The sequence below is a fragment of the Ostrinia nubilalis genome, chromosome 11 (assembly GCF_963855985.1).
Source record: "Ostrinia nubilalis chromosome 11, ilOstNubi1.1, whole genome shotgun sequence".
Classification (NCBI taxonomy): Eukaryota; Metazoa; Arthropoda; class Insecta; order Lepidoptera; family Crambidae; genus Ostrinia; species Ostrinia nubilalis.
Genome location: NC_087098.1, coordinates 5,404,350 through 5,422,745, shown reverse-complemented (window position 1 = coordinate 5,422,745; position 18,396 = coordinate 5,404,350). Strand labels below are relative to the sequence as shown.

At 35.7% G+C, this 18,396-nt stretch overlaps 1 protein-coding gene and 1 non-coding gene across 2 annotated transcripts in view; one reads left to right on the top strand and one right to left on the bottom strand.

Moving 5' to 3' along the window:
• Positions 1 to 18,396, top strand: part of LOC135075973 (protein PRRC2A-like) — a 200,160-nt gene that overhangs the window by 44,407 nt on the left and 137,357 nt on the right. The window contains exons 2-3 of the mRNA XM_063970419.1: positions 7,133 to 7,282; positions 10,643 to 10,756. Coding sequence (XP_063826489.1) covers positions 7,133 to 7,282; positions 10,643 to 10,756 — 264 coding nt within the window. The remainder of the gene's footprint in view (positions 1 to 7,132; positions 7,283 to 10,642; positions 10,757 to 18,396) is intronic.
• Positions 3,754 to 3,848, bottom strand: LOC135076400 (U6 spliceosomal RNA). The gene has a single exon (XR_010258256.1). It is a non-coding gene; the product is annotated as a U6 spliceosomal RNA (small nuclear RNA).

Below are 18,396 nucleotides of genomic sequence, written 5' to 3'. Positions count from 1 at the left end.
TATAGTAGTGCCAAGTGCTCTCCTGTATAGGTCTACCAGAATCTCATGGCAAACAAAAATATTGGAAAAGTGTGGCTTTCATAAGGAAATTGTCTATGGCTTTATTGTCACCTGTCAAAACAAATTACGAGATTTGTCAACCACTGCAGAAATTTTGTGAATCTTCATGATTATTTGTTATTTTTATGAAAATACAAAAAAAAAACTCAAGCGAGTTATATTGTTTTCAATGTGTATTGTAAAATATGGCGTAATTTAAACTCAATCTTTGATTTTAAAGCACGTCGTTGAGTTGACAGGTAAGTCGGACTGAAATGTTAAGATTACATTTAGTTTATTACCCGACTGCGTCAGAAAGAGGGTTATGTTTATTTTTAAGTATTTTTCTTTCTTAATAGCTGCTTTATTGAGGTTTACCTACAGGTGAATCTCACAAATTGGTGCAAAGGAATGGTGAAAATGTTGTAACCATGTAAAGAAACTTGATAAGATTTCATCAAGCAAAATCATTATTAATCATCAAGCAAGATTGAATAATAAAATTGAAATGCTGGAAGAGCAATTTATAATAAATACCTCTTTCTCTTGATTATCTGTTGAAGAATAAGAAATAATAAATAAATAATATCCTTGGACATTTTAGACTGCGCTTCTAGTCCCAAACTAAGCAAAGCTTGTACTATAGGTACTAGACAACGGATATAAACATATTAAATGCTTTTCTTTTTAAATCATATATATACATAGAAAACACCCAGTCCAATACAAACAAAATATATGTTCATGCATACAATTTGTTTGTAATGTGCGATAATCGAACCCGCAACCTCCGGAATAGTAGTCCGTTTCGAAACACTACACCAAGCGGCCGACTAAAATGCAAGTGGAGTTCTTAGAATCGTTTTCTAGTATTTTTTTATCCACAACGAGGAAGCTCTGAATGAAGTAATACGTTATAAGTTGGATACATAATAAAATTAATTTTCTTTGTTTTTTTTTTCGTCTTATTTCTTCTTATTATTTTTTTTCTTTCGTCTTCTCATATTTTATTTCTTTTTATCCTTTTTTTGTCTTATTCTTCATTCATTTATTCTGTCTGTATTTCATCTTGTTTTTACTATTTTTATTCTTCTTATCTTTCTTCTTATCATAAAGATATTATATCAAGAAGAAGAAACAAGAAAAAATAAAAGAAAACGAAGAAAAAAGAAAATAATAATATACAGAAGATAAAAGAAGAAGAAATAAGACAAAAAAAACAAGAAATGAAGACAGAAGAAGATAATAATAATAATGAGAAGAACCATGGGAAAAAGAATAAGAATAGAAGACGAAGGAGAAAAGACAATAAAATTAGAAGAAGAAGACGAATACGATGTCACGAATAATAGTTCCAATAGTCTAAATGACAAAATTTCAATTATTTGTCCGTCAGACAGATATTAGAAATATTAAACTCATATTTTTTATTTTCTTTCATAATTAAATAATAACAGTCCTTCATCGAGTTTAAATGGCGCGTTACGCCACGCTTGAGTAGATTTTTTACTCAAAAGTGACGTCACGCGACATTTCAACTCAATATAATACTGTAATTATTAGATTATGAAAAAAAAATGTCTCCAAAATATTTTTATTATCTGTCTGACGGACTGAATAGAATTTCGATTTCATTACCCAGTCAACATCCCTATTATTGCCACGTTGGACAACCTTATGACATTTACAGCAGGGCGCTACTATAATACTTTTACATTTTAGGAAAGTATTGGCATTGGCAAATGCACAAGTGTGCATGCCATAAAAAACAGACTTAAAAAATATCTGTATGGTATGTATTATCTGTGTCAGTGTCAACTTTCTAACTTGTTAAAAGAAATGGTGGCCATCAAAAAAATGGTGGACATCAAATTTTTCGTATCAATTTTCTCGTTAATTATTCGTCGCATTTGGTTTATCATAATATATTTGTGAGGTACATTTGAGGTACTAAATAATGGTAAATATAAGAAAACCATAACTTACCTGTTTCGTCCAATTTCAGCATACACCCGCCAACCTGATATCAGGTTGGCGGCTCATTTTGTAATTTAAATTGTTCCCGTATTAGGGAAGTACAAAATTAATAACTAAAGGTACATAAAGGTACACCTCAGGTATTAAAAATTCATATTTATATTATTCATTTCTGTGACCATACACCCGCCATTCTGACGTTCACGAGATTTCGACAGTACGTCAAGTTAAGGGCACTCTCTGATTCAGCAGCAAAAATTTAGTCTGAAATGCAGTATTTTACCTTGTTTACGATGTAGGTGGTACGATCGTTGCTGATGGTGATTATCGAATCACTCGATAGTCGACCACACGTTACGCTTGCCTGCCTCACCTTATTGCTGATTGATCCAATTCCGAAGGCATGCACCAACTTGCACGAAGGCCGCGTACCAGCCCGACCTTTAACCAGTTTTACATAACGATTAGGTGCTTTTGCTTAAATTAATCGGAATCATAAGATTTAAAAAAATCAATAGCAGAAGAAAGAGTGCATACTATTGTAAAATAAAAATTCATAAAATTCATTTATTTTTGCAAATAGGCTTTAAAAAAGCGCTTTTACACGTCCCAATATTTACCCTACCACTGCTTCGGGACAATAAATGGGCCAGTGCTGAGAAGAAGCAGCGCAAGAAACTCAGTCACTATAATATTGTCAGCCTCCTTTTCAAGGTTGAATTGAATAACACTCGCAACATTGCAGCTCAGCTCTTGACAATATCCAATCTTTTTCCATTTTCTTACCACCACCATCTTACCCAGAACAATCGAGCATAGCTTTCTATTCTGCATTATCGGACGGACCATTGGGTTTGTGAACATTCCTAAACGTTCAATTGTTGAACGATAATCTACCAGTTAAATTCCCCTCTTGAATTGGGTAGTCCTTTCCGCTCGTGCTTGTTGTATACCAAGGTCATAGAGACAGTGTTTTGCAACGCACCGCGAGCGAAACGAAACGGCAGGTCCGCGCAAGCCGTCTGTCTCTGCGTTCATTGACCTACTGAACCCTCGCGGGACGATCGCGTGCTCGCGTCTGACGTCTCACTGGAAAATGCGCGCCAAAATTATTTTAGCGGGAAATCGAACAATGCAACGCATTCACTCGCAATCGCAAGTGACTAGTGTGGGTTAGGAGGGGTTAGGTATAAAAATACCTAACCTATTTCGGTAGCCAATAGCGATAAGATAGAACCCGATTAATTACATAATCTCCTATCATGGATAAATCCGAATAACGTTTATAGTGATAAGTATTGGGTTTCCAAGTGTTCCGATGGCGGAGAATATACCTAAACTATCTAATCTATTCTAGTATCTGATAAGTTGTGTATCATCATCATATGGCTGTTCAACGAACAAATAGACCTCCCCGATTTCTCCTTGGTTGCGCTTTTCTAACCGCGTTGTAAAATTCTACAACCTAACTATTCGTTGGCCGTTGATCATTCATTCGCACGCCTCCATCTTTCTGGCTTCACACTGCGCTTCTTTGGTTTATAACTCCAATGAAAACTCATCGACCACATTCAACGGTTGAATGTTCTCCGGAAAATATCTTTTTCATTCCAAAGTTTATTCAACGTTGGAAAAAACATCATTATAAAAATTTCCATAACGTGAATTTCTCATTCACTCTTAAAATAGCTTTCAGATTCTTCAGTCTCGCATACACTTGTAAAACCTTAAGTTCCAAAAAATATGGAACGCTTCACGATTTTGCGTGTCATCCTTGCGCTATGCTAATCTTCTTTGTATCGTTCCAATTTTATTATAATATGATGTACCTACTGCCGAAGCAAGTACACTAAAAATAAAGGAAAACATTTTCATACTTACGGACAAAAATTTTGATACCGCGATTCAGTTCTCCATACATTTGGGGTGCGCTCCCTACTAGCTCCTTAACAACGCCATCTATCGACACAGGGAGAATAACTTGTGTTAATCGTGGAGCTATTCATGAATGCGTTTGCCTGACTGAATGTCTCCAAATGCACAACAAGGCTAATGTTATTATTTTAAATTTCAGTTAAGAATTTCCGTATGAAATCCAGTTTATCTCCGATAGATTCTGTGCTGATAGTTGTAAATCTGCAGCTATGATCTTAGCATTCTTAGCGTTTGGCCTAGTTTCGCAACCTTGACGTAGTACTGTTTCTAATAATAATGGCGGACTGGTTTCACGCGCACGCCAACCCAGAGTACTGAATTTAAAATAAATAAACAAACAATATTATTGCCTACTGAAGTATTCGGATTTTGAGCTAAAAATGATCTCAATCAGTGGAAATTTGTAATAGCTATACAAAAATGTTTAAATGAATTGCTTGAACCCTAACAGGGTTAATAATAATAAAGTAATATTAAGAGATTCAAAAATATGAATTCTTCAAAGCCTAAATTCCTACAAGGCCTATGTTATTTTATAAAAGCTGAATCATGAATGTCAGTTTCCTTCTAAGCTTATTGTTAGGGGATAGAAGTTGTCTAAGCATCAAATCTGGTAATGGATAATGTGCTTTCTGTTTTGAAGAAAAAAAATAGCTATATTTCGATCTTAGTTGTGATAAGGACATGAGCAGAGAAACTTTCAGCTTTTTATAGAATAACGTAGGTATGGCCCTTACGGCTTTTGATTGTAGAAATCTATATTTTTTACACAGATTTACAGAAGATAAAGACTCAAGACTCAAGGTATTTTAATTCTAAATTCTGATAAGGTGCCAATGAAAATATGCTTTGTTACACAATTATCGTAAGGCTATTCATGCGGCTCGAATCTCGACGGTAATGCGAAGAAATTCTGAATCGTTTGGTTCTGCACACGTACGTAACTCTTTCTTCTCACTGTCGCATAACATTGGTCAAGGTTTTATACTTGATTTTAAATATTACACGAATAATATTATAATATAATATTTTTGTGTTAATAAATTTTAATTAAAACTAAACTCACCACCCGAAACATGAATTAACTGTCTTTAAAGGAGTAGAAGTTACGGAGATGCGAATTTGTTAAATTACATTAATGCTCTTTTGTGGATTATCTTATTTTTAATTGACAAAACCCTATGTATCATAACTTTAGTAGCTATACTTGCGTGGTTACCGACCTATTTCACGTTTTTCCTGTTTCTAGCTGCGTTCTCGTTTGCAGCAGACAACAGACGGCTACAAACAAAGCCGGTGCACTAGTCGTAGACATTTGTTCATCGTCTCTGTCTGACGATTGCTACTCGTAAACCTGAAATGCAATTTGGCATCGAATTAGTTCGGGTTGAGTGGGGTGGTCTGGCTCCGCTTTGCCATTCTGCGAACTTATCGCAGAATTCGACATTGCAAATCCTATAATGCATGTGGTGTATTTGAAAAAATATCTTTCATAGTTAAACTCCCATACGTCATACACCATAAACGTATATTCCTAAATCTATGCTGAGTTTATCATACATGTGAAATAACGTTATTATTCCACGTATTGTATTTGTAAGTACCTACCTAGGAAGTTTCTGTTCATCATTATATTAATGTACGCTTCAAAGATTGTTTACAAAAAAAACGCGTTAAACCTTCAACGCAATCCATAATGGGCTTCAGAAAAATGTGAGACACAATCACGCACAGTTACGATGCGAGCCTCTATTACCTGCTAATGTGTTTGTAAACCATCTGTTTATGTAAATAACACATACATACATAAGTAATGTTGCCCTAGCTCGTATATCGCGGCCGCGATACTAAGGCAAGGTCGTATCGCATTGCTCGTGACAGTAGGGCTTCGGGTGAAGTAGGGCAAACGGAGAGCGCACGCGAATTCGTCGTATCATTCGGGTGGATGTCAGTATTAATGAGACAAACCTTGCTTAACTGTTCTCCTTAGATTTGTTTGAGTCTAGTAGTATGTGGATCATTGTAAACCACACAACAAAATTCCACTCATCTCCTATTACATCACATCCAAAAATCTCATCGGAATATTGAGATTGGAATCGGAGAGCCTGAATAGATTATCCTCGGAAGTGCAAAATGAATGATTATCAAAATATGGCACCCTGGTGGTTGTTAGTGGAATAGTGCATTCGAGGTGACTGGTGGTGACTGTCTAGAATAGTTTTAGAGTTCCCAATTTTTTGTTGATCAGCTCGAATTATCGAGAGATTTGGCAGGCTCGTTCTCTCCATCAAGTTCAAGTTCAAGCTGAAACGTTTAGTTGCCTATACATTTTCCATTTAATAAAATTCTTGTAGCTCTATTGTCTCTGTGAGTATGAGTAAACTGAAGTCTTTATCACAAAATAGGATATTTCTTTACTCATGTGTTGGCTATCAGACCAACAAGAGAAGTTCATTACATCATCTAGATTCTAGCTAGGTAATTCGGGGATACTTACAATATTAATCTAATTTGGAAATAATAAAAATGGTAGGTAGGCGAGGTAGCTTAAAACTAAAGTAGGTATTTTTTTGAAGTTCTTAACAAGATCTACGGGAGAAAATCCAAATGGCAACAACCATTACAAGTTACCTACAACAGAATAAGGATTGTTGCAGTGTTTGTTCCGCTCCGCATTGTAATAATAGACAAATAAGAAACTACGGTGCGTTACGATTTAATAAGTTAAAGATTCACTATGATGTTCCACCTACCTATAGCAGAGTAGGCTACTACAGACAGTCTGTTGTTTGTGATTTCGTAGTAACTCGTAAAATCGTGAATCAAAAAGTGTTACCCACTCTTTTCACATGTGAAAGTTGATTTGTTATTGTATCTATCTCTTTTTGGAATCGGTTATCTCTGTCATTGCTTTTTTATGGCTTGCCGCGCTGGGCGCGGCTTCTCCGATGCGTCCCTATGCAGTGGTTGATACCGGTATTGCCATCTAGTGGCAAAATATGGAACCAGTGAACGTCTGCTTTAAAAAGCACGCGAGTCACATGTCACTAAGGTTTACAATAATGGCCAGAGATGGCGCTAGTAATATTTTGTTTTTATGTATTTTGCTATCTAAAATAAGTAAAGTAATAAATACTTAAATTTTTAGTATCTCAAAGTATTTCTCTTTTTGTTGCAGGTGTTAGTGGAATATGATGGTGTAGATTGGCAACGCCGTGAGTGGGTGGCTGTGTATTCTCGCCGAACGTTTCGTGTGTTTTTAGTGGAAAGAACTTTAGTTTGGGCTCCGAGAAATATTGAAGGAAAAGAAGTCAAATGGCCTGCATTGGTGAGTTGTTTTGTTAATTGTTGTGAATAGCATCCAAAACGATTCTTTATTCTGTGGTTGAGTACGCTATGATGTTAATGCCCGTTCAGAGATGGCGCTAGTAGTTCAAAATTTTACGAAGAAACGATTTCCTTAAATTATTTAAAAAATGCTGAATTATAAATAAATGAAATAATTATTTGATGTACTCATTAATATGCTGAAATTAATTGTTGAATTAAGTTAAATTTATCTTCACATATAAAGTTCGATTGGACGTTACTAGATGGCGTTACAAGTATTTTATCAACCAACATGCTTATAATTTTATTATAATTCTTACTTTCTCTAAGGCGGTTTTTTCAGGCGTTGGCTTGGGTAATTTTTATTTAAAAACTTAAGTTATCAGCCATTCAAAAAATTGCTTTTAATTACTTTTTACTCTGAATTTATGATCAAGCTTTTGATCTGGTCAATTAATTAAACCTGACTTTTTAAACACACTATAGGTACACTTTTTCTTACATCTTAAATTAATTAGTTTTTGTAATCGTTTAGTTTTTAGTATATGTCCTACCTAGGCCTTACCTGTGAACTTAACTTTTTTATACTCATAGAGATATAGCTAATATTACTAATTAGTTCTTAGTATAATAATTAAGCTATTTAACTTACCTAGTCTTTATTGACTTTACATTCATACTCGGGACTCTACCTAGAGCGGTTCGAATCCCACGCGTGATGGTTGGTTATATCCTGTTTAGTTTGAAAACTGCATCGCAAATAAGCTAACCCCATGAATTCAGTGATTTTAACGTATTCAAGCCGACTAGATTTTTACTGCTCCTTATAACTTTTTCATTTAAATTCTCAAAAGTTTCACACCATTATTATAATTTGGGTCAGATTCCATAATATTGATTCCTTAATGAATGATTCAAATAAACTCAACTTTCATAGTGTTGTTTAATGTTTACTGAACACACCATGGAGGATACATAACGACCTTATTTGTGACCTCCATCGTGCATAATGCACGCCTCTCTTTGCATGCAGGTCACGTTTTGCCCTCTGTCGACGCATAACGATTTCCTCTTACGCGCTGACACGAAATCTTGGGATGACATTGTGCTTTGTCGCCTTCGAGTATCACGATTTTCGGATTGATTCTGAGAATTTCCCACGTTTAATAGCCAGTATCATTGCATTTTCATCATCATTATCTCAGCCATTGGACGTCCACTGCTGAACATAGGCCTCCCCCAACATCTCATGGACATCATAAAGGTACCAGGAAGACGCTGGACGCAGCACAGGCCGTTACCAACCGGGCAACATGGAAAGCATTGGGGGAGGCCTATGTTCATTGCATTTTAATCTGTAGTTATTACATATTATGTAAAGTGGATGTCATTGAGGAACGAGTGTGGAGATAAATATCTTTTAATTGCGATTACATTATGCAGTCTTGTCAGTAACTCGACCTTAACAAGCTCACTTAACCTTTTTGTTGAATGAATGGACGACAAGCTGAGGTTTTCCATAATTACTGATAATACTTAAGGATTTATGCTGAGTTGCACCACCTAACTTTGACCGTAACGTTGACGATAATCGGTGTGTTTTGTATAGAGTTTGACAGATTTTTGACGTTTGTTAAAGTTAAAGTAAAATGGTGCAACCCAGCCTTAGAGAGTGAAATTTATAAAAGAAATTAAACTGAACATTAATCGTTACTTAAACTCTTCAAAGAATATTTGAAGTTGATTGATGGTCTAATTTCATCTGTAATAAATTTAAAACCTGTTATTAATAGGTCAAAAGTCGAAAACTTGATTAAAAAGTCAAATTTTAATGTATTATTATTATTATAATTTAATTAGATTCGTCTACTTATACATATGTATAAAACAATGAATATTTATTAGAACATTGATTAGGTAATATGCAAATAGGTTAATTCAAACACATGTAATAAGATTATGTTATTAAATAATAATAAACCTAATTTACATGTATAAAAATAAATTTTAAACGCTATACATATTTTATACGAATAAAATGTAGAGTCCAGAACCGATGAACTGATTTTGTCGATCGTTGTAATTAATGTGTGTAATTACCGTCAGAGTGATTAATGGTCACTAAACAAGTGTGAATTGGTACGAAAAAAAAAAGGAAAATTGCGGGCTTGTATTGTAGTGTGTAAGCTGCAATTACATTTTTGGCTACATTTTATTTAACTGTTAAAATTTGTGCCAAGTCAATTGATCAAACGATTTCCAAGTAAAACGATGTTACCAAGAACCATTTTACTAAATTAGTGCTATCGATTTGACTATTTAAGTGATCGGCTCAATCAAATCAAACTCATCGTCCACTGCTAGACAGTCTGGGAATTTGCCTCAAAACAACTTCGATTTCACTTACTCATCCAAATTGAGCATTGTATTGGAAATAGAACATTTAGGTAATTAACGTGAAAAAGTTTTTTTCTTTTGTAAATTATGTTTAAATATTGGCTGTGATATTAATTATTGTAGATTGACTTAACAGTCTCTATAAACGAATAAAACCAATATTTTCATGTTAGAACAGAGATTTTGCTTATAAGAAGTTTAATCTTCTCAGCACTTGCCAAATGTTTGTCTCGAAGCGCTGGTAGAGCCAAAAAATTAATGAGACAAGTACTTAGAAAGTTTTTCGGCAAAATATGACGATTTGCAAACATTAGTATTATTTATTAGATAAGTCCAAACAAATTAAGACATTTTTGATTTTGAATCTGTCTAATAGTTACTGAGTTTCTTGTGCTGCTTCTTCTCAGCCCATTTATTGTCTCTAAGCAGCGGTAGGATTAAAGTAATACTGGGACGTGTAAAGAGCTTTTTAATACTCAATACTCAATATGTTTATTGCTTCCTTAAGTACATTTAAAAGCGTTCTTGCAAAAATAAATGACTTTATTATCTATTATAGTGTTTCCGTTCAGCCAAATGAGGTCCACTGCTGGACAAAGGTCTCCCCCAAGGATTTCCACAACGACCGGTCCTGCGCTGCCCGCATGCAGGTTCTTCCCGCGACCTTCACCAGATCGTCGGTCTACCTAGTGGGAGGCCTGCCCACGCTACGTCTTCCGGCCCGTGGTGGCCACTCGAAAACTTTTCTGCCCCAACGACCATCATCTCTACGAGCTATGTGCTCGGCCAACTGCCACTTGATTTTAGAAATACTATTGTGTAAAGCCTGGTCCGTGAGCACGTAGAATTTTGTCCAATGACCCCAAGCTACCCATCCTTATCGCTCGCGCGTAATTATATTGCTGTCGCGACTGTGCGACGAGCGCCCGCAGTTTCATGCCTTATTTCTTTCTATTGACAGACGTTCACACCCCTGGCTGCGGACCTGACGCTGCAGGCCGATGCTCAACCAGTAGAGTTTCTTCATGATCAGCAAGTCGACTTCCTGGACTACGCGAACCTTCAACCCTATCAGGTAAGTAAATCGTTGAATATGAATATGTTGTAAGGGCGACGGTAATAATTACTTACCATCAGGTGATCCGTCTGCTCGGTTGCCTCCTGTCACATAAAAAAAATACATATAAGTATTTTTTTTATGTATTTGAGAACCAGCAATAAACTATAAAATCCTACTAATACTACAAAATGTTATTATTTACTGAGTTTAGTACAAAATCAAGCTTTAGCTGCCAAAATTAACTAACCTAGATACTGCTGCGTCATATCTAAAAAAATACTCATATTAATTAACACATTCACAGTGAAAACATATTAAATAAATATCACTATGAAATGAAGTAACATACGCGCATATAATTATCAAACAATAACACACCACCCGTATGCTTTGAAAACATGTGCATATCGTAAAATGCAAATAGAATAGACTTGTTCCATTATCCGTATCTATTAGGGCTCATTGTAAATGCTTTATGCAAGGAACAATGATGAGACTGCAGTGGAAACGCCGCGTCATTACGTCTGATTCATTCCGAACACGTAGCCGTAAATCCAGCATTAATAAAATGATATTAAATTCTCAGTCTTGTTCTTTTACTGTTTACGATCTGAACAGGTTTGTTGTTTACGGTATAGTTGCGCAATTAAAACTTTGCTAATGTTTTGGAACGCTGTTCCCAGTATTGCTCGAAACAAAAGTGTTATTAACTTTTTGATTCGCATTTCAAGTCTCGTTTTTTTAGTGAAATTAAGTAATAAAAAAATACGTGGAGAAGATTTAGATGTATGTTTTCTAATGGTAAATTGGTAGACACTATTCTTATTATAGTCTGAATTTGAACAAGAAAACTCAGAGCATCAATCATTTTTTTGTTATTTTATGTCAACTTAGCAAATAAATGGATGTGGGCAAGAAGACTGCATACCTTGTATTAGTTTTTTGCAAGATAAACGAGCTAATGCGGGCTCTCAGTGCGGTTGATATATTGCTCGAGTAAGTTTCATTTGTACTCCGTTATTCGTAACTTATATTTATCTACCATCTCGCTTATTCCAGCCTCAAGCATTACAGCGCTGATGTTTATGCGGCCGACAAATCTGTTTGTTTTAGTAAAAGCAGCATCAAATTCTGACACATAAATTGTCTCTTATAATTTATTTTCAGTTACAATAACAAGGCCCTTTTTAAATCTTTTCTTACACGGTGAATGCTTTATTGTATTTGAAATGCTCCAAAATTTTCCTTAAAACAAACGAAAGCGTATAGATAAGGAAAAGGAAAATTAATAAAACATTCAAGAAAGAAAAACAGGCGTGCTAATTTGAAAGCGAATTTGATATGCCGTCCCTTTGTGTTTGCTTTAATCTCCGGAGTGGGATTATCGTGCGATGCAGATTGCAGATGGCGGATGGTGGACAGTAAAAAGCGGAACGCATAAGCGACCCAATTCCAAGTGAGACGATAGGAGTGTTTATCCAAAGTTGCGCGCCCGGGCGAAGTGGGGAGATCAAGGACGGTGTCTGCCAAACATGGGGAGGGTTTCCCCGGGTGACGGGTGGCGGGCGGTGGCCGGGCCCGGGAGGTGATCTGGCGCGGGGAGTGGTATGTTTTGATGCTCGCCGCCCGCTTTATTGATTTTCCTCGGCGTTCCGCCCGCACCACCCCCTTTATTATATACATATCCCGAGCCAGGTGGCTGGTGGTAGTGTCGTGCTATTTTCGGTTAGCCCGGCCACCTCGTGGAAACATGATTGATTGGTAGCTACCCCGCGCGAAAGCCACTTTTATTGTCGTTTTTGCAATTTCGTTGCCCCGAGAAGTTTTATACCGTTCATTATTTTCCAATTAAACTTTAAGCTCATTGGAAATTTGATATCGTTTTATTAGTCTTAGATAGGTATGACATTTAATAATGAATTATAATTTTCATGGAAATAATGTAGGTAATGAAAATTCTTAGATCGTGTCCGTTAATACGAGTAGGTACTTTGATTAATTGAGCCAATTTAGATCTTATATTTTTTGCATAATATTCTTTAAATGTTTTTCTTCTACTCAATGGCATTTATCGAGAGATTTATCATCAAATGGCAAAGTAATTTATTTTCGCTTTGGCGACATTATGTGATCGTATAATGGCGGCTTAGAAACTGTCTCTTTACTTGAAAGGAGCTTGTTACACGTTTCAAAGAAAGCGGTTATTCGATGGTTAATAAAGTTTTGTGCCATTGTTATTAGTGGGGTACAAGTATTTTCTTTTAAGACTCGCTCTTTATATCTGTCTTAACGGAGTGAAAATGTTTTGACCGGCTTAACGGGATGCTTTGTACTCGTATTACGGCTCTAACATTCTTTATATGGATAGTTTTATGTGAGTGTGTTACGATTACGTTCTAAGTTTCATGAAACAGAAATCCGTGGTATAATAAGAAATGTTTAGAATAGCTTATTAATATTCTGTAAATGTAGAGTTTATTACATTCTAATGAGCTCATTATTATTAGATAGAGGGGTTATCTTGAACCTCGTTATTGAAAAGAATCCAACAAGTAAGATTTCGAAGAACTTAGCAGTATACAAATACTTAAACCTAGTTGTTAGGCTTCCCTTTATAATTAAAAACTCAATTAAGCAAGCCGAGTAATAGAAGTTCGGGTGGTTTCTTAACTCGCTCGTGGCTTGCATGCACGCAGTCCGACTCCGGAGCCAGTTGCCGCAAAATTTAAACGAGTAAAGTTTGTTTCAGTTAGCTTACTCCACTGTCCATCCCCACCCACCCCCACCCCGTGGCATTGATACCGTGTGTTAGACACAAGTCAAAGTTACTTTGTACGTGCTCTCCCGAAGCGGGGGTGGCCGTCTTTTGAATAGTAATTTATCAGGCAATTTCGTAAGGTCGTGGAAAGATTACACTTTGGTATTAACAAACTTGCTCGTGCTTCAGCTTCGTTTGAGGCGTCAACTAACAAAGATGTGCGCTGAAAAATGTGTTGCGTCGTGGAAAGTTTGGATTAGTAATTTCACTTACCTAGTTCTCCTTCTATACCCAGTTCCTGTGAATGCTGATTTGGTTAACCTAGCAGTTGTAATCGCCATACTAAACGAGACAGCAGTACTAGTATAAATATTCGGGAAGTATAATATAGGAAGATAAAGATAACTTACATGTCACACTCAAGCTTTTTAGTTTGCTTTGTTACGCCACATTTCTTTTCAGACTCAATATTCATGAGCGCTGAACTGGAAATCGTGTTTCATGTAAAGTTTTGCTCCCTTGAAATTCCAAGGTAAATATTCACGAAAAAGAACAAGTTCAACCTTGGATAACAACTTCAGATATTAGACGGGGTTACATCTTAAAATGTTGAGAAATATTAGGGTTATTCTGTTTTCTTGGAAGATAATATTAGGAAAAAATAATAAGCCCTCGGATACAGTTAATACAATTTTGCGCAGTTATTATAGTCGGAGTGGCTCGGTATTTTGGGACTATATTGTCAGTAAATGGTTTCTACATAGGGAGTCATGAGCGTGTACCGACAGCCTTTGTGTCTGCCGCCCGTAGGGCTTATCGTGCCGGTGATATTTCACGTGGACAAACATTTATATATGTAATTATATGTATAATAGCCTATTAGTATCCACGGATTGTTGATTACACAATAAATAGTGAATGTATTTCTTTGTTCAAAGACTATATCTATTTGTATACTAATACTGATTTTACATGTTCTGACATTTTCATCATTATTTTATAGATATAGATTTTAGGGTTCGTTCGTTTGCGTGTGTGTCTATCTAATTTGCAAATTATTGTTTAATTTTATATTACCCAGAACTTTCAAATACTCTAATCTCTGCATGGCTAATGAACGGTTTACAGAAAGAGATTCCTTACGGTATTCCTCCAAGATTCAGCCTTAACATTAGGAAAATAACTTGTAATATATTCCTGACTTTTTATTACCATGCGAAGTAGCAGAGCAATATATTTTTTGCCACACGACCACAGAACACAATTTGAAGTTGGCGCATTTTGCATCTACCCTCGCATTGTGCGCAGCGAAAGAAACCTACGAACCCACGATTTATGGCGCCGCAGTTGACGCACTGTACAGTGGCTGTGTGTGGTGTGTGTGATAGTGCCAGCTTTTAGTTTTACCCCACCAACGAATGGAATGGAGGTCACGTTTTTAGAGATGTGTAGGTATGTTTGTTTTTTTACGATCGGTAGCCATTATCAGTAATAGGAATACATCTATCATTAAAAAATTGTGCTCAAAATGGAAATTTACCCTTGGATACACTTTTTACATAATAATATATGTAATCTGAAAAGGCTGTGATGCTATGCGTCTCTAGAGAATAGAACCGCAAATTACATATTTATAACTGTGGATGGTGTTTAGGAATCTGTGCTACTTATCTATTGAATGTTTAGACTTCTCTTACACAATTAAGCAACACCAAACAATATTCCTACTCACAAATGTACTAAGAATTCGCGAAACCGCGGTGTCTATGTAGAGTTAACCATGTTTCAATCGAGACAAAATTAATAGTGAATGTTTCGATTCACCCTGACTGCGGCATATCCTTTTAGATGCCAAAATAATAGCTTTCATAAACAAAGCCAGAATGCTAATAAATGTTATTCAAGCAACCGTTGTCGGCCAAATGCGGCCGGTGGTCACAGCAGCGAGCACAGCGATTTATGCGCGCCCGGTTTATGTGTTTGCCCCACGATAGTGTTGCACTCTTGTTTTATGGACCCACCGGAATCCAGGAGCACGGTAACGACGTCAGAAGTACCCATTAATTCTTTGTGCTTCGCAACAAATAAAAATTGCATTGCGAACCGTCTGAATTTCACTATTAAAATTTACGACGAAGCAAAAGTGTTATAAAGGGAATATACTTTCATAAACAAAAGTTCTAGTTACTTTTGACTTACAAACTGAATGTAAATATTAGTTTGTTTTGAAAAGTAAATCACTTTTCAAAAACTTGCTAAAACAGTTGCTCTTGTTAGGCTCGTAACATAAACAATTACAACTTATCTTATAACTGAAACTTTGCTTAAATGCTTTAATAAACTGTTCGTCAGAAATAAAATGGAATTCTTAATAAAATCGGAATATAGTTAAAGGATTTCGCTTTAAAGCGCTTTAGATTTCCCCCTTCCATTCTGAGAATCACCTGCCGTAACTGGAGGGCTTGCAGCTACCGTCAGCCCGCCTCTTTGACGGGCCTGCATTGTCTACAGTCTTAAACCCTTTGTGACTGTCTCGGGTACCTACCCAGCCAATAAAACTGCAGTTCAAAAGCCGTTTTTAACATTTCTTTATCTCCACGACTTTTATCGTCTGTCGTTATGTGGAAACTTCGAGTGGATAGCTTTCTTTGGCAGTAATACTACATACAGACCTGTTTTTTGGATGCTCTGTGTAGTATTTTATTGTCGTAGCCTTGGTTGAGATTGGCGAAGATATTCAAAGAAAGTCAAGAGTCTTGTTACAAATGACACATAATTTATTTGTGGATACAAAGTAGTATTAACGTTTCTATATGTTGTTAAATTATTCAGTAGGTATAATAAAACAAAAAGTTACAGGTGGATGTAGACAAGACAAATATACCTCACCTATTCGATATTCTGCCTATTTTAATTTCAAAGACGACGGTATATTCAATGAAGGTCATGGAACTTCTATAAGTACAATGAGACGCCATTTGCTACTAATATCGTATCTGACATCTATTACTTATAAACTTATTGCACGATAATTCAGGAATTAGCCCGATCGTGCTCCGGTCATCTCTTATCAGAAACAATTTCCACAGAACATCGATCGAATCGATAAGATACAACCGATTGTATTTATTTAGACAAGACAAACGTTCCGTATCTACTCGATAGTGTTATCAGGTATCAGTATAGCAGAGTGCAGCAGGAAATTGAATGAGAGCCGCGCGCGGGAGCCGCAAATGTGTGCCGCCCTAATGGCTTCCTGGTCTCTCCGGCCCTAATGGCCTGCAGTTGCATCAGCTGGAACAGTTAGTGTTAATGCTCTAACTCTAGCCTTGATAGTTTTAAAGCAATGAACTTATTATGTTATTAATATGACAAAAGTCTACGATTCAAGGAATGTAACTTTCCAGAAACCTTAGGATTTCCAGTGGAAATGTTTTCTCAAGAACGTTTCTGGAATAAACACACGTCGTCAAAGGAACTTGCTTTGATATGTTTTTCTGTAAATTCGAGTAGAGGTATTACATACTGAGGCCTCATAAATAAGTAGGTTTATAAATACTAAGAATTCGTCTATTGAATTTGATAAAAGCAATTCAACCAGTAAATAGCATAGAGAAGGTGAATGTGTATATTCACATATGTATGTATATATAATTGTATATGCATGTTAATTACGTTGTACTTAGCTGGGATTGTGGCCAACATAATCTCCTTTGAAATTCTCTGTGTGATTAATTCAGAATCAGGAAGGATCTTGCGAGTTTACTTACTAACTTGTCAAAACTTTGCACTTACGTGGCTAGTGAATTAGTTTACCACTGATAGGAACATCCTAAGTGATGTTAGATAAGACGGGAAGAATTAATATATAATTATGCTCGTATTCTACTACTTGTATTTTATAGTCAGTTTTCTAGATAACGAATACCAAACACATTTTTACTGCGTTCAGCAGAAATGTATTTTTCTTCTTTTTAGCAGAAATGTCAAATATTACTTCAACGTTTCCATTATTACTTGAAATAGAATAAAAAATACAATAAAATTCTAAAAATTAATGAGAGAGTCCTCTGGTCCCATTGTGTACGAATATAAGACCTAGCTTGAATTCATGGAATCGTATGCGATGTACTTATAGACTATTATGCTGTAAATATGTTACATATCAAAGCTTTCTTTTGGTTTCGTGGAAAGCAATAAACAAATGCCTAGTAGAGCTAAACTTCAGACTTTCAGTAACAAGTTTTAGCTGTAACTTGGTAAATTGGAAAGCTAAGTAGTTTGAGTTTTGCTCCTTCTCTCAATAGTTAGGTATAAATTACACGCATTAGTTACTTGTAATGTAGATTACGCAACTATGTATCAATTGTGACTTTGTTAAAAAACACTTAAAATTCGTGACATAAATACAATACAATTTCCTGATTAGGATGTTATTTGTTATCTTTACTGTTGAGATGTATTATGATAATTGTATGACCTTGAAATATTTACTACATATGGAAAAACGTTATTACATCATGCCACGGATATTGCTTATAAATAGCAGTATTATCTATACCATGAGACAAACCACTTCTGTTTGTCAATTTAACTTTATGTAGGTACATACATACTTTTAGACAAATTACTTAAAAAGTTAAAAACAAAACTTATTTTTTTGTTAAACGATCGTGTAGAATGTAGAGTCGCAAACTAATAATAATAAATCATAACTATTCCTCAGGTTGAAGACCGATAAGTAGTTTCCAACAATTTCGGATTTTCATTAATTTTAACTAACCAGCTGTCAACTCCAAGAGAACCCAAATAAGTACAACGTATTTTAATGGGCGTGGTCCTTTGTGGAAGTTGAAATTATTCGAAATCATACCATGAAATTGAATAATACCTCCAC